The sequence below is a fragment of the Leuresthes tenuis genome, unplaced genomic scaffold, assembly GCF_036924035.1.
Source record: "Leuresthes tenuis unplaced genomic scaffold, fLeuTen1.0.hap1 SCAF_21, whole genome shotgun sequence".
Classification (NCBI taxonomy): domain Eukaryota; kingdom Metazoa; phylum Chordata; class Actinopteri; order Atheriniformes; family Atherinopsidae; genus Leuresthes; species Leuresthes tenuis.
The window spans coordinates 24,961,430-24,978,823 of record NW_027325375.1 but is presented as its reverse complement, the minus strand read 5'-3'; the positions used below and the strand labels follow the sequence as shown (position 1 = coordinate 24,978,823).

Here is a 17,394-nt window from a genome sequence, read left to right as displayed (position 1 = left end):
ATGCAACGTTAGCGTTGTGTGTGTCTGTGTGTGTGTGTGTGTGTGTGTATATATATTATATGTTCAAGGCTGCAGTTAGACTAGTTCATTGTTAGATTTGCTGCTGATAATGTAATGTGGAAAACCTTATTATTTATCATTGTGTATGTGCATGTTCTGCACAGTGTGTTTTTTTTTTTTTACTTTAAAAAGCTGATGCAACAGGCAGTAATCTAAGCTTTCAACTAAAATATCAGAAGATGCACTTTTTAGTAGGAAAAAGCAAATCCAAACAGACAGTTGATTTAATAGAAAATACGTGTTTAGTTTGAAAAATCCAGCAGGTTTGATCAGTAAATATGTTAACTTTCGAGGTCTTTTTGAACATGTGATTTGTTGTAGTAAACGCTGTGATGCAGTGGTGACTGAAATAAATGTGTTAGTTCAGTGAGAGCGGGTCGAAACGGAAAGATTTTGGGTTAGAATTTTCCTGGACTGGAAACTCTGTAAGTCGAACACATAGAAAAGTGGCAGTGAACTGCTGCAGGTTTATTCTGCTACACAGGTACAATGTATTCATATGTTGAATTGATTTTCTTTTTACACCCTTTTTTAAAAGGATTTTTTAAAAATCTTTCTGTGGATAATGGCTAATCACTTCTTCATCACTCAGCAGCCATATCCACTAATTAACTGACTTGAAACCTAACCCTACTTTTCTGTGCTGTGGTATGACTTGGTCTTCTCTTAAAGAAATAGAGGATAGAGTATATCCATGTTTTTGGATCTTATGTATCATATACCTGCTCATTGGATCCGAGATGTTCCGTTATGAGAGATCCTATGATCTTTTGCCAAGCCATAAGCACATAAGCTGCTTTAACGAGAGTAAATGTTGTTCCAGCTCAACAAAGATTTTAGGTTCTATTTTAATGTTTACTGTGGGAAGGTTTCAAATGTTTTTTGCTCCTCTGGCTGCTGATTAAGTGTAATTTCTGTTTGGCTGCTAGCTGTCATTTAAAATCTAATTTATCTTTTATTTAAAAAAAAAAAAAAAAAAGAGGGATTAGAATAGAGTTAGAGAAAGTTCATGTCAGTGTTGTGGGTGCATCTTAGATTTATCTTCAATGTGGAACAGCTCACAATAGAACCTCTTGAGTGCTGTTTTCACACAGTCCACTGGATCACAATGGGACATATTTCAGTCAGTAACTCGATTCCCCTTCTGTGCATGTACTTTTAAATGTAGACACTGGTCCTGTTAAATGGCCAAGTCAAACTATAACCATAGCTTTACTTACCCGTAGCGCTGGGGCCTTTTGGTTTGACACACATTTATAAAGTGCTGAAAGAGGAGTATATCACTAACTTCCGGCTTTGGTTTTCAGGAACAGTATGATGTAAAAATGAATCAGATCAGTAACCCCAGTGGTTTACATGATGAGATTAACTCGATTGTAGCTATAGTTGGGTTATGCTCCTTATCTGAGCAAGGGGTAATTATCCTTTGTTACATGGCGGTGAATGAATCGAATCACTGGCACAAAGCATGCAATACCGCAGTAGATAGGTAGCGCTGTACCCATTTCAACTATCGCTAATAGAGCCACTTCCTGTTAACGTCTTCACCACCAACAACAACAAAACTAAGGCATTCGAGAAAGATGGCGACCGAAGAGCAAGATGAAGCTACATCCCTCTACATTTGTGATGAGCTGGTTATGGCACAAACGCGATACACAACGGCGCATTCTCCATCGAGTTGTTTGTTTCTTTCTGACGGCAGCAACAACAACAGTAAAATCGTCTCCTTTGACTTCCAGTTGATGATCGCGGGAAAAAATCTCGAGCATGCGCAGAACGCTCGACTACACTGAAGTCTCCAGGCATGTTAAGTGGGCAATCGGATCAGTTATCCCGGGGTCTTAATTCGATCGCAAGTAACCCGATCCGATTCGATTTCTTGTCGGATTAAGCTTGTTACATGAGCTGAATCTGATCTGATTGCCCGCATGTCACTGTCACCTTTGAGTCACCTTTGACAAGTGACTCATGTCAAAGGTTGTAACCTCAAGTTTATTTATCGGTTGCTCTTAACAACAGGCAACCTGGAATCTCTCAAGTTTTTCTTTTTTTTGTATGTAAGACTCTGGAAGAATATGAAGATATATCTGGTTTAAGATGTTGTTAAGCTACTTAGTTGTCACAGAGTTGAAACATCTGAAACTTGGGAATTTTTACTTGTGTCACTTTCATTTGGCAACAGTTTGCATTTCTTTGTTGAGGTTAGCTGGCTAACAAGCTAACACATTAGCACAGGGGACAAACCAAATACTCAAAAACACAAACTCCTGTCCATTTCTAGTTATTTTGCACTAATGGCTAATTAGCATTAGCTTTGAAATCACTACACTTATTTGTTGCTGTGATAGTTTATGTCAGTGTCGATTTAAAGGCATAATATAAAACATATTGTTTACAAAAAAACAACTATTGTTTTGGTATTGTTACCAAAAGTAAAAGTACTGTTGTAAGAAATCATAGCCACGTTATAGATGACTTCCTTGTCTTTAGAGTAAATTACAATTATTAGTTAAACTGGTGAACACAGTTTAACTGGTGAAACATTTATTTGTTCAAGATTCTGCTACACTTGCACACTGGGAAATGTGTGAATAAATGACAGACTAATTGACAGTGTGAGTGTGATATTTAACAGTAGAACAAATTAAGTATATATCTTAAGACTTTAAGAACTTCCTGACAACAGCACTCCTCCTCTCTGGGGTTTGCAGGAGTTGCACCACCAAGTGTCACCCATTAGTGCAGTCATCAGCTCCCATCTGTGCTGTATATGTGCGCACATGTTGTGTGACACCAAAACATTTAGTCAGAGCGGCAGGGTAAGAGTACAGATGGCAGTGTAATTAGCTGGTCTGCTCCCTACTGCTTCTTGATGGCAGCATGGAGGCTACTGGAGCAACAGAGACGGAGTTCCAGAAAACGGCCTCAAAGGGGATAAAAGACAGCCATAGCTCTCAGTTTTCTCACCTTTCTCAAACAAGGGTAGGGCTCAGCTGCAGCCTGTGACTGCCAGGGTAGCGTTTGTCTAAGCAAATTATTGATGTCCCTGCAGGCAGAAACAGCGAGGGGATTAAATGTAGGGTGGGCATTGTTTTAAATTGGCTTTTGGAATAAAAAGAAAAATAAGTCAATCACATATTTGAAAACTTGCCCCCATCTTTTTATGCTTCTTGTTATTAACTGTAAAGCCAGGTGTTCTGTTACTGTGGATGTGAGGATCACTGCTTTCATAAAGCGGACTGGTAAGCCAAGTTAATAGCGAGCCTTTGTGTTTTTCTGTCAGGCGTTCACTTTGGTCCAGAAAACAGGAAATGACTGTTGGGTGGATTGCCATTTGCCAGATTTTATGCAGACAGGATGAAGCCAACACTTGGTCATAAAGTCTGAGACAAAGATTTTATCCCACCCTGGGATAATTGTAATCACTGTGGAGATGCATTAAACTTTTATCGAGCCTCATCATCCACCATAACTGAAATTTATCCAGTACTGTTTTGGTTTATGAATATTTACATGCAACATTAGCACATGCTACCATGTTTACATTCTGAACTAGGAGGCTGAACTTGATAAACTCATTAACCTGCTTTAGATGCTCATTTCAGTGTTGTCAGTAGCTGTATTTAGCATTCAGCTGAGGAATTTCTGCTTGATAAGGCTAACTATTTATTCTTGCCTCAAGTGTTTTCTTCAGGATGAAACTATGAAGAGAGAATGTGAGAATCTTAGCTGTGGTATTTACAGCTGATTATGGGACAAAATCAGTCTTTGAGATCTAAATTCTATCTGGATAGAAATGCCATGGTGTCACCATGTTACAGTGAGTGCTGTAGTGAGAACCCACTGGTGTGGTTTACCTACGTCAGCTCACTGAGGTGTTAAAGATCAATCATGAATGATGTAGTTTAGCAAAAAGGGGAACTAAAGCCTGCCAGCCAGTGACAGCAGAGAATGTGTGTTGGGATTTCCCTCTGTAAGTTTTAATTATTTTAATTAGCCTCTTTCATCACGTGCCGCTTATGTTTTCTTTTAGACTTACAAAGTTAAGTATGATAATGATTTGAACAGACGTTAATGTGTGCAAGCAGGAGTATTTAATTTTTTTTTGGCTCAGTGGAATTCTCAGGACTGTCAGAGTTGGTACATGATACAGCTCGGTTTGGTCGTTAGAATCATTGTCTAATGAATCATTGTCTAATTGTTTGTTAGAATCATTGTGTAACTAAACCTAATTTCACGATCTGGGCTTCAAAACAGCATGTATAATTCGGAGCTGTGTCGAAAAGAAACAGTTTGAAATACAAACTGCAACTTTCTGTGGTCCATATGAGGAGAAAGTGGCAGTTAGTAGTCAGCACTCCAGTGCTGCCCCCCCCCCTCTCTGTCTCTGTCTGTTTTCTCCTTCCCACCTTCCTTCTCAAACCTAAGCTGTTGTTTTCCCTCCTGCCGCTTTGACCTGTTGTGTGAAGTGTTGTCACTTTGTCTGAAGTGCTGCTCGAGGTCTGGTTTCACAGTGACAGAAACTTCTCCAAGCAACAAGATGAACTGATGAATGGCTGATGCAACGTCACTCTTCTTGGTTTAAACTTTCCAGACCAGCTGCCAAATATCTATTGTTGGAAATGAAGTAATCCAATGTGGAAGTTTCTTTTCTCCTTCAGATTTTTTGCTTTCACAAAATAAATTTTCCAGCTATGATGAGATTAGGTATAGATGGCAACACTTGTTTGGCTGACTTCAGGTCGGGAGTCGGAATGTCACAAAATAATTGTACTTTTTGTCAATACTAAGAAAAACAGATCTGCATCTTTGAAATGCAATACAGGGCTGAATGGTTCTCATTTGTCTCCTCTCTGAGCCCAACTTTCAACATCTCTGAGGGGGAGTTGAACAAGAGGAAATGAGGACGGGAGGATGAGGAGTTTAAGAACAAAAATAAAAAGTCTTTCAGTCATTACTCATTCAGTCTCGCTTTGATAGTCAGCTCTTCTGCCCCTGCATTCAAGCGTAGCTGTAGCAGGATGCGTATTCATGCGCTGCTGGTCTGCAGCTTGTGTTACAATGCACATACAGTTCTGCAGAGGGGGGGTGTCAATGAAATGGAACAGAAAAGAGAAACGGACCGACTCTTTGTCTATCAGGAGAGACTGCACATAGCCATTAGACGTGATTAGACTGTGGACATTGACTATAACTCTGTGTGCAGGTCTTTTTAAGTCTCCACATCAGGCAACATTGTGATTAGAATAAAAATGACTTCATATGCCACAGCTGTTTATGAATCTTAATTGAATTGGGTGGTGTGCAAAAGTATGGGAGCAGTAACTGAAGGTGAATGCAAGTCGTACAAAGTGTTGCTTTGTGTTTGCATTGCTGCAAATATGCTAGAATTAGGAAATAAAAAAAAAGTGGTTTGGTGTTCATTAAGCAACTCGGATTAAATGGGAGAAAAGTAAATGCAACTATCTTGCCTCAATTACTCTCTCCGTGTCACCATTTACCTCACCCTTCTCTGCTCCATCTCCTCCTACATGCTGCAGGCCAGCCAGCTGGGGGTGTACAAGGCCTTCGTGGACAACTACAAAGTCGCACTAGAGACGGCGGAGAAATGCAGCCAAGCCAACATCCAGTTTCAGAAGATATCTGAGGTAAGTTCACCTTCCAAGAAAAGAGGATCAAATGCCAAAAGGAAAGATGTAAAAGCATGTCTTACAAGTAACTGTTCAGCACTCTTTGGATTATGTGCTTTTAGTTCTTTTTGTAATGAGAAAGTTTGTTGTTGGGTTCTGTTCGACAACATCAATGTGTCAAACTTTACACGATAGTACTTAGACAATAGACTGTACCCTCTTTGATGTCAAGCACCATAAACCATAAATCTCCTTCAGTAGAAGAAGAAACAAATGAAGGACAACACAGACGGGAAGCAAAGCAAGTCGAAACATCCTCTTTCAGACGGAGGGCAACGGTGTTTATCGGAAATGTGGTCTTATTTTGAGGAACATTGGTTAACACTGAGATAACACATGCTGGAACCAGCAGTTATACATTTATCTGGACAGATGAGCAGTGGGTGTTCTCAACAGAAGATTAACTCTCCATCAACATATTGTGAAGGATTGTTTAACATGATGAAGTTAATTAGCATTTAGAAATGAAATGACATGTTTGACAGCTAGAACTGGTGGATCAGTCAGAAGTGCCATGGTTAAGTCTTCTGAAAAATCTTAAACCGTGTGACCTCACTGCCGCCGTTCAGCCATGAAGCTTAAACGCACTATGACTTCTACACACAAGAGAAACGTGCCGTGTAGTATGAACAATTCAATGATCTCACGACGCTGAAAATTGTGCAGTGTGAAATTGACTTAAAACATCCGGTGTTTTAATCCGCTTAAACGTGAACACATACACATTAGTTCAGTAAGCCCATCATTGTGTGCACATCTTTATCCAATTATTCAAACGGATTGTCCCTCTCCTGTTTCTTGCAGAACCTCAAAGTAAAAGGCCCTAAAGATTCCAAAGATTGTACCACAACAATTTCAATGGAGGGTAAGTTTGTGCGTGCGTGCGTGCGTGCGTGCGTGCGTGCGTGCGTGTGCGTGTGTGCGTGTGTGCGTGTGTGCGTGTGCGTGTGTGCGTGTGCGTGTGCGTGTGCGTGTGCGTGTGCGTGTGCGTGTGCGTGTGCGTGTGCGTGTGCGTGTGTGTGTGTGTGTGTGTGTGTGTGTGTGTGTGTGTGTGTAGGCTGGCTTGCTGCTTTAAAAATCCAATCCTGCCCCTTCTACTTGTGTATGCAGTGGTGGGCTTCAGCAAGTATGTCTGAACCTGCTGTCTTCTCACACAAACACATACCCACTCTGACACACTAACACTGACACACACTCATGCACACACTCTTGCTCTGTCTAATTCGCTCTCACACACTCTCCCTCTCTCTTGCTGTATCTATGCCTGAGAAAGGAGGCAGTAGGCAGAGTCAGGAGAGGAGAAGAGGGATATGGAGGTGCTTCTGATCCTCCGACTGTGTTGTAACTGCACATACGGTAACGACTGCATTATATGAGCTGCCGCTGTTTGATGGAGACAACTTGGAGCGTTTTTTTTCTTTTTGTAAGCCAGGATATTTACAGCTTTAATTCCACAGGACATGGTTTGAATATGACATTTGCTGTGAAGTTGGGATAGTTATTTAAGGTTGCCTGATGGTCATTCAATGGCTTAAGTTGCCTTTTCTATATGTTTATGTGCTTGAGCCTGTGCATTGAGACGCTAAAAGGAGTTTCATGTAAAGCATCAGAAGCAGGTTCTCACTGAGACTTACATACACCACTGCCTTTTCATGTAGAAGATGAACGAGGACATCATTTTCTGTGTTTGTTCAAAAACTGGTCACGTTAAGTCGGCGTTAATGCTGGACTTAGGCTGATTCTTATTGAGAATGCTCACCGGCAAAGGGTCAGAGCAGAGGATTTGTGTGTGAGCAAGAAAGTGTGTTGTGAAGCTGCTACGTGCTTGTACTCTGCTCACGCTGTGCAAACTTACGCGTTTTTTGGGGATTGTGCCTGAGGGTAAATCTTATGCTGCAAGAGATAAGGGGAATTGTTGTGGACTGTCCAATACATGCAGTAATGTGTGAATTTCACAGTTTTGTTAGGATTAAAGTGAAGCTAGGTGAGCGTTCATGTGTGTGTCAGTTTTCAGCTGCATGTACCTGTGTGGTACAGTGGTTGCTAATTTATGTGTTTTTAAATGGGAGAGCCTCGACTGAGTGAGAGTGTTTAATCACATTATTTTCTCGTCATTCCTGCTGAGGCTACATTTCAGTATTCCAGGTGACTATGCAGTTTGTATGCTTTACCTCAGGTTTGTATTTATGTATAGTAGCACAAAGCTAGTTTCATATTCCTTCAACAGTCAGTGTGTCAGCACCCAAGGTAGTTGCTTTGATTACTTTTGTATTACAGTCCCCTACTTAGCTTTCCAGATATCAGAGGGATTTCTCGACCTCACCCACCTCTTTTTCTCTTTTCTTTCCATATTTTGACATGCTGCCTGTCTATCTTACCTGTACCCGTCTGTCTGTTTTTGTACTCTCCTCCTAATTTACTGGATCACAGTATAATCATCCCACATCATCCCTTTGTGAATATTTTCAGGCTAGTTTACATGTAGACTCACTGTTGAATCTGTCTACTCTTCCCAATAAAGGGATACAAATAGAAATACAAGTACTAAATCCAGTAAACATCCTGTTTTACATCTAAATGAGGACTCTTTTTCTGCTTATTAACTGTTTTCTCTTTATTACTGAATCCTCATATGTCTTACCCATTGTTTCCATCCTTTTAGTTCTCTTTTTATGGCTTAAGCCTGGTGTTTGGTACTCCAGTGTTTTGCCAAACACTGAGACATGAAGTCCCCCTTACCTAGTTGTGGACTTTCTGTCATGTATGTGCCACCTTATCAGTGGGTTTTTTTTCCCCACGTAGTTCATGCCCTTGTTAGCAAAGAGGAATTATCTGTCAGCCAAGTCGTCAAGGCGACCTTGAGAACAGGACCAATCAGACGCACCTCACTGTGACAGGACATCGACTTCCAATAATCCTCCTCCCTGCATCCGATCCTCTCTGTCTCTGCGTCTTCACATCCTCCCTAATCCTGATTGTTGACCAAAGGTTAAAGTTGAGAAATAGATAAGAAGTCTGCTAAAGTTTTCATGAACCAGGCTGTCTGGTTGTTTAGCTTTTCAAATGCTGTGAAATGTGTCATCAGTTAAACATAAAGAACACAGTGCTTTTGAGACTTTGTCCAGACTGATATATTAAAAGACCTGAGAGTATGAATCTGACTTTGATTATTTTTAACTTTTTATCTACTAGTATGTTCTCTGTATGACCGATGACCCACAAAATGAATGATATTCCCATCAGCATCAGCAGTACTTTGTGTTTGGTGCGAATTAACACTGCTTACATACATGTTGTAGTCTTAACACTTAACATCAACATCTTAGCATTTACATTGTGAACCAGTTTGCATGCTGATGTTAGCGTTTAGCTCAGAGTATCACTGCTTGTAGTCCAGACATGGAGCTCCAACCGGGCACCAGCAGCTAACATGCTCATGAAGCACTTACACTCCAACATCTGGCACTGGTGTTGTAAGCAAGCTGAACTCAACTCATGCATTCCTTTCAGAGGCACTTGTTATTTTACTTGAATATAAATCTGCACGCACCATTCAATATTCTCTCTCTGTCTTGCAGTCCGTGCAGGATCTGTAGTAAATCCCCCCTGGCGGTAGCAGTATTGGTTCACTGAGCCATGACCATTGACGGAGGCTGCATAAATGATCAAATAGCACCTGCAAGGCTCTCCAGAATGTTCCCTTTGGTTTTATACAGCAACCGTGTGTATATTTTAGTATAGAGAGTCAAAAGAGTGAATGAAGTTTGATGGAATAAGCCCCAACAGCAGATTCAAGCTTGATGTCCTTTCACTCTTTTATGTCTTACTGTTGATGGATTAGGTACAGAGAACGCAAACTGAGAAGAAGTTTGAGCCGAACAGTAAAGAAGAAAACGATAACATGTCTGTACAGCTGAAGAGAGCATTGTTACATAGTTTAAACAGATGAATGTATCATTCAGGGGAGGTGTTGTTGGGCTTCGACCTCTCCTTTGGAGCAGAGAACTGTCTGGCTGGGACAACTCTCCTTGCATACAGAAGGTGCTTCTCCTCTCTCTGTTTCACTTGGTTAGCTTTTCTTTCCTCCCGTCTGGAAGTAAGTCACCATAACTCTTCATTTCTCACAGACATAAATGGAGATTAGCTTGATCACAGAGTGGAACATTGTCAGCTGCTTTCCAACCATTTATGCTGCGGTAGATTTTGTTTTTTTACACTGCTGTGTGATATCGATCACATTAATATTTTGACATTCATTAGACATTGATTTCATTAGATGACCCCTGGAACCCAGCACCTACAGTGGCAATTCAGTGAAAGTTCTATATATCAGTTTCTTTTCACCTTTCATCTCTCTTTACACATCTGCATGTTTGATTTCCTTCTCTTTGTCTCTTCCGTTTGTCCTCTCAATGTCATTTTCATTCTGTTTTCTCTCTAGCTTTTTTAGCTCTATCTGCACGAGTCTCTCACCTAGAGCTGTCATGTGTGTTAGCTGCCTCTGCTGTTCGCACCACCTTAGCAGCAACGCCAGCCCTGGGGAAACCAGCCAAGTGTGGCGGTGCAGCCTTTAACTGAGGCTCAGATGCGAGATTGGTGGCATGTGGGCACATTTCAGTCTTATTGCACTTTTTATAGATACATCCATTTGTGTGGTGTTTGCATCCATGTGCTTCAGTGGGACTATCTCTATGTCCTGTGTCCAGGCAGACAGTGGTTTTCCTCCTAGCTGCCTCGACAAGCTGTAGAGTTGTTTCAGAGCAGTGTAGCGACTAAGAACAATACAATCAAAATGCTATTTCAACCCCTACATGAAGATTGTTTCACATTGTTTTCCCACTTTCAAGGAGGTCACATTTAACCGAGATTTAGCCGAACTGATATGCTGTTGTGATTAAGCTGAAATACAATGTGATAGTCGTATCATGTGTAAGACGCTAAGTGCAGTGTGAGCTGAGTGGGAGAAGTTGTCCTTGTTTGAGCTGTGGTCCTGCTCTGTGTGAGTGTGTCTATGCTAACTTATATGCCAGAAACACTGACTTAGAGCCCTTTTCTCCCCCACAGCTCTCCTTTACAAGCCGATTGACCGTGTTACCAGAAGCACCCTGGTCCTTCATGTGAGTACACAACTTGCACTAACAGTTTTCAAGTATCAGCTCAACCTGTTTTCTGAATGTATATACCATATATATAACATCTAATGGGCAGTTTGTCAAGCCATTTATGAGAGAAGATGTATAGCCTAAATATGTGATACCACCTCAAATGCTGAAACGTCTAAGCCCGGCTTTGTTGTTTATCACAGTGTCCTCCCAGCCTCACAAAACCTACTGCTTTGAGCGAGAAAATTAATCAAATACTGCCAGTCAAGCAAGCAGAGACGCCTGGATGTGTCTCGTTAGGTTGTGGTATTGCATGAATATGTTTGCATAAAGCTGCCAGACAAAGAACACAATCTGTTCATTGACAGCTAAGTTTATGCTCCTCTCACGACTGCAAAATACGCAAAGAAAACTGGCTCGCTCATTTTGGAGGGAAGGCCTCTTCAGCTTCAGTTTTCAGCTGCAGTGTTCGTCACCATGCTGTACCATTGAAGGGCAGCGTCACCAAAAATAAGGAAACTAGATTTTCAGATTGCTTTAGTTTTCAGTAAGAAGGCTGTGTGCGTGCAGTGAAGATATGTTCTGAATGAAAAATCAAATTGAATGATTGAATCAGAAACTCTTGGTTATTTTTGGTTGGAAAGTGAGAATCCAATCCCAGCAAAATACAGAGTAAGAATGACACGTTTGTTTGCTTGCGCAGGACTTGCTGAAACACACTCCTAAGGACCACCCAGACTTCCCCCTCCTGCAGGACGCCCTGCGGATTTCTCAGAACTTCCTCTCCTCCATTAACGAGGATATTGACCCTCGCAGGACTGCTGTCACGACACCCAAGGGAGAGGTGGGTGTGCAAAACCTGAATCACATCGTTGCAAAGTATGAGTGAGACGACAGCCTTGTGATTATTGGGCTGCGCTCGGTTCTGTTCACATCTTCATGTCCTCTCTGTAATTTTTTAAAGCATCTTTGAACTTGATAGAATATTGAGTCCTTTTCATGGAAGGCATTCTTCATACAGTCATAAAATAAAACACTTTTATTATTATTATTATTATTTAGTCTCAATTATTGAGGCATCCAGCTGTTTTGGTCAAAGTTGGGTGTATTTTCTTTTCTTTGACTTGGAAATTTAAACAATCATTGAATGTCCTCATAGAGGGACAGCAACATTTGACCTCTAATAAACTCTTAGGCCCGTCAGCTGGTGAAGGATGGATTTCTGGTGGAGGTGTCGGAAAGCTCCAGGAAGCTACGACACGTCTTCCTCTTCACCGATCTGCTGCTCTGTGCCAAGATGAAGAAGACAGCTGTGGGGTGAGTGCATCTTACATTTAGCTTTGTCCTCTGATAAGCTGAAAAACTGTTAGAACTTTCCTCACTATGTTTCTAGCTGTTTGTGGAACAAACTTAAACTGTGTAACGCAATGGATGAGTCCGATCTTTGCTCAGGTTTGAAGTGCGGACATATGAGGTCCCGTGGGGCGTCCCTTTGATAGCTCACTCTTTACTTCATGTGATGGGGCTTACTAGGGGTTTAATTTCCAAATTATACTCGGTCTTGATCTCGGTCGGTAAACCATCATCACTCTGCCATAATTGGAGTGTAGGTGTAATCTCCTTATTTATAGTGTGGAGCAATTTAGACAATTCCTTTAAAAACCTCATCATAAATTGCTAGATTTGTAATTCCTTTGAAAATGTATCTCACTCGATCTAATAAAGCACATTTCAACCCCCAACTGTGCCCAAATGGGGACCTCTTTTTACATATGTACTGGAAGTGTGCAGGTGAAGAGGTTTCTTTGGAAAGTGGTACGCAAGGTGACACATGTCAGCAGACTAAGTGGCACCTTTTAGAGGATCGACTCATCTCAGCTTCTCCTGTTTTCTAGATTGAATCTTCATGTGGTTGATAGTTCTCATTTACCAGTACTTTTTTTTTTTTTTTATCCGCCCCTCACTTGTAGGAATACACACAGTGTTGCCATAACTACCAGACCTGTAAATCAACTGTTATGGTCTGGACAGTTATCAGCATACTATCTACAAGCGACAGTCGCACACAGAGCTGAGCATCCATCTGGAAACTCCCATAATCTTGTGTTAAGTCACAGAGCATCCTCAATCCCTGATGAATCCTGCTATTTTCTCTGTTCTGTCATTTTGGAATTAATCATATTAACAATGAATCGTTTTCTTCTGTTTGGTATAAAAGAACAAGGGGGTTCATTTGATTGATTTAAATTGTCCCCAGCTGTATATCGAACATAGCCCCATCCTTTTTGTTAGCATGTGTTCAATACCTGAAAACGAAAAGCAGATCTTTTATGTGCTGATAAGGTCACTGAATAAGCCTTGAACATAAGCACAGAACTTAACAAGACGCCAAAAGCAAAATTGTTCATGTTGCTAAGACAGGAACAAGTGTTTAGTTTCTGCTGATTGATGCATGAGATAAACGTGTGAAGTAGCTATATTAGCTTATAGTTAACTGTGATTTCAGTGGTTGTGAGCCATATTGGGAGCAGTGAGATCGTCCTTTTAAATATTTGTTACTTCAAGATGCAACCTCTTCTCAGTAAAACCATCCCATGTTTAACCATCAGAAATATAAAGTAATAAATTCTAAATGAATTTTGCTCTTCTGTTTAAGTAAAGGTATATATGATGCCGGCGAAAGAATCTTGAGAGGTTTTATGTCTTGGTTATAATGACTTTTATGTACTGTTGGGTAGTTTAAAACCTTTATCTAAAAAGCAACCAACTACAGCTGTCGGATACCTCTCAAGTATTTATAGATATATTTATCACTTTTATTTAGCAGTTTAAAACATGATTGGGTTGAAAAAGAGGACCTTGGAGAGGCAGAGTCTCTTAGAGGTAAAGATGGGCCAGAGATTCAGAAAGCTTAAAAAAAACTGCTGTGTCTATAGTCTGTGGAACAATTTCAGAATAATGTTCATCGTTATGAAATATTTAGATATTCCATCATCTGCAGTACATAACACCATGAAAAGATTCAGAGTATCTGGAGACATATCTGTGTGCGAGGGACACAGCAGAGAGTGAGCAGACTGATAAAGGTGTGGCAGTATTAAGCAGTCGACGGTACTGCTCTCAAAAATGATCATCTTAAGTCTTGTTATTAACAAAGTACATCTGTCTCCACAGCCCAGATCAAAGTAATACTCTGCATACATAATTTTCATGAAAGTGCTTCGTGACAAGAATAATTGGCTGAAAACGATTGATTATCCTGCTACATTCATTAGAATTAGCCCAGCCTTCAAAAAAGCAGGCTTTCCAATAGAAAAATTTGAAAGTTGAACTATGGGTTTGCCTTTAAACTGCAGTGCTGTCATTCATCTAATCAGTGTGGCTGGATGTCAGCTTTGTAGTAATTTAAAAAGTAAAAGGTTTCCTGTGTGGATTTGTAGTAATTTCTCTTTCCCTTCCTTCTTCCCTCCTGTATCCTTGTACCCCTTTCCTCTGTGTATGTCTGCAGTCGCCATCAACAGTATGAGTGCAAGTGGTACATCCCTCTGGCTGATTTAACTTTCCAAACCTTGGACGACTCAGACTCCTGCCCGAGCATCCAAGTCCTGCCTGAGCATGAAATCGAGGAGATGAAGATCAAGATCTCGGCCTTAAAGAATGAGATACAGAAAGAGAAGGTAATCTTTTTTTTTTTTTTTTTCCAACTCTTTCTCCCGGCATATGGATCCAAATCCAACGTCCTAAAGCTTAGACAGGGTGAGTAACTTAATGTGGGTTTAACTCTCCCATCTGGACTGAAACTCCTTTAATCTTGTAATAATGCCAAAAGGAGCAGAGTTTGGAGACAATTTAGAGACCCTGAGCAAGGAAAATGTTATGAAATAGCCTTTCATCTGTGAGTGGGTCCCTGGTTCCTTAGAATGAGTTGTCAGCTGGGTCCCTGTTGTCACAAGAAACACAAACACATAAAAGTTCATACAAATAGGAAGTCTGACTGGTGTGTCTGTTTAAACTTTTATAGCCATTTATTTATTTGTCAAAGCAGAATCAGAATTTCCTGTGTGAGTGGTCCTTACTGGAACTGCTGCACCTTTCTTTTTCTCCTTCTCAGACACTTTTCTGTTGGTCTTGGCTGAGATGAGGTCATGTTTATGTTTCATGTGCTTCTGCAGTTGTGAGTTCATAAAAACTGAGATGAAAGTGAAGTGCTGATATGAATAAAATAGGTCCTCAAACAGAAGACACGAATCAATGTCAAAACAAAAACTCCTTCCTCCTCCTCATGTTGTTTTATTAAATGACATCTGCATCTAAGATTTAAGCTTTCGCCATTCTGTTGTTTCACTTGTTGATGGCGGTTGAAGCATAGTACGTGATAAGCTGTCAACAGTTACAAGTTTGCTCAATTATACACCGCCACCCTCAGGCAGACAGTTCCTGTTATTCCCTCTCGCAGCGTTAATTTCTCCCACAGTGAGTGACCTCTGCTGGTATTTACAGTCACAGGAGGCCAGTGAGAGATTCAGCTGATTGTTGCCTGGCAAGCTCTGACTCACAGCTTCCTGGTAGACGCTGTGTATTTATTTGTTTACCTTCTATGCTGACAAGAAGCTGAGACCCCTGAATTACATATCCTCTCACAGCACAGATCTCATTTTCTAGATTCTCTCGCAGGTTTTCTTTGGAATAAATCCTAATCAGCTCCCACTTCGCTGATTCGGAATCAACAACATTATTTCGTCTCATGTTGTTATGTTATTCAAAGTAACTGAGGGTGATGAAAATGTAACGGTCATAAACCATAACTATAAACTTGATGTGACACAGTTTTTAAAGTCTAAAAAGTGGATGTCAAAAACAAGGAAGCAGCCTGTGGGGACTTTATTCTCAGTCTATTGATCACTCTGTCTGTTTTAATAAGATTAGTATTAACTAAACCACCTGATCCTGAACAGATTTTTTTTTTAGTGATATGAAATAATAATTAAATAAAGATAACCTTATGAGCAGTAGCTATCAAAGTGAGACGGCATTATCTGCTGCACTTGTATCCTACCCTGAGTCACGCTTGATCCTAAAACATCTGTGTGTTATGGTCTGAGTTGAGTTATGACTCAGAATAACTCGCATATCCCCCTTCAGCTCTTTCTGAAAGTCCGAATTCTGTTTCAGATGCCAAACTGCAATTGTTGGCCTTTTTTCTCAGTTTAAACTGTAGATTAATTTCTATTCTGTTCGCTCCTCTCTGTTTGCACAGAAAGCACCGAAGGGTCAGAGCCGCGTAGAGCGTCTGAGGAAGAAGATGAATGAGCAGGAGTCCTGGTTGCTTCTGCACTCCCCCACTATTCCCTTCCGCATCCACAACAAACATGGAAAGGTACTTCGTTCTTGTCATCAAATTAATCTCTGCGGTCACGTAACTGCAATGCTCAGATCCTGCCACTAGAGGGACTCAAGAACCTTCAATGACTCCTCTGTGACGGATTAGATTTAGATTTATAAATCCGTTTATAAATCTTCTGACCTTGTGAAACACTGGGCTTTTTATTTCCAACCTTTTCATAAATTATTTGAATAATGAAAATAATCTTATATTTTATCAATATCTTTGATGTATTAATTAAGTCTCTTTCTCTGTTTATGCAGAGCTTTCTGTTCCTCCTTTCTTCTGACTATGAGAGGTCAGAGTGGAGGGAAAGTATCCAGAAACTCCAAAAGAAAGGTAACTTGGGCTTTGAAAAGAACTCTTTTATTGGCTGCTTTTTTTCATCCAAAGAATTTAGTAAAATTCCCTTTAAAGTACTTTAACACCTGCACAACAGTAAAGTAAAGGTTTGACTGTAGCCACTGGTTTGCTTTCAGATCTCCAGGCATGTGTATTAAGTTCTGTAGAGCTCCAGGTCCTGACCAGCTCTTGTTTCAAACTCCGAACTGTCCACAACATTCCTGTCACCAGTAACAAAGATGGTAAGAAACACTCACACAAAGGATCTCTTTTATTCTTGTGTTAGGACACTTGGTAATTTTGTCCTTTTTTCCTGCAAACTCACTCAGTCTCCCGTTTCTTGTTTCTCTCTCCTCTGCTTTGAATGTAAATTCACACAAAAGTGCCCATTTCACTCTCAGCACAGAAAAGCCACATAATGAAAACAGGGGCCCTTGTAGGAGATAAATCTGGGTTACAATATGTTTCTCATCTTGCTCGTAGCAGTCACTGCCACACAGTGTGTCGGGCAGCAGTGAGCTTTCAGCTTCTATATGTTTGTTTTTGCTCCAGATCTCCACGTTGCAACTCCTCTAAGCGGCTGGGGGGTGACATTAAAGCCATCTGGCCGACCTACTCTGATCTCCTCAAATGCCACTAGAGTCTAACATGCACAGACAATACACATACATGAGCAGAGAGGTTTCAATACATTGAAAAGCACACTGTTTTAATCTTTTTAGGGTAATTCTAAAAACAAGAACCGCGTTTGCTTCTTATACACTGGAATCTCTCTTTGAGCCGTTGTTATGACATTGAATAGCTTTAAAGTGGT

The 17,394-nt window shown here is 40.6% G+C and overlaps 1 protein-coding gene across 5 annotated transcripts in view; it reads left to right on the top strand.

Moving 5' to 3' along the window:
- The window catches only part of abr (ABR activator of RhoGEF and GTPase), a 114,755-nt gene that overhangs the window by 55,244 nt on the left and 42,117 nt on the right, over nt 1-17,394 (top strand). For all 5 annotated transcript variants that reach the window (XM_072375725.1, XM_072375722.1, XM_072375723.1 and 2 more), the window contains 9 exons: nt 5,604-5,711; nt 6,558-6,618; nt 10,818-10,870; nt 11,559-11,699; nt 12,051-12,172; nt 14,364-14,532; nt 16,113-16,232; nt 16,502-16,577; nt 16,718-16,822. In XM_072375725.1, coding sequence (XP_072231826.1) covers nt 5,604-5,711; nt 6,558-6,618; nt 10,818-10,870; nt 11,559-11,699; nt 12,051-12,172; nt 14,364-14,532; nt 16,113-16,232; nt 16,502-16,577; nt 16,718-16,822 — 955 coding nt within the window. The remainder of the gene's footprint in view (nt 1-5,603; nt 5,712-6,557; nt 6,619-10,817; nt 10,871-11,558; nt 11,700-12,050; nt 12,173-14,363; nt 14,533-16,112; nt 16,233-16,501; nt 16,578-16,717; nt 16,823-17,394) is intronic.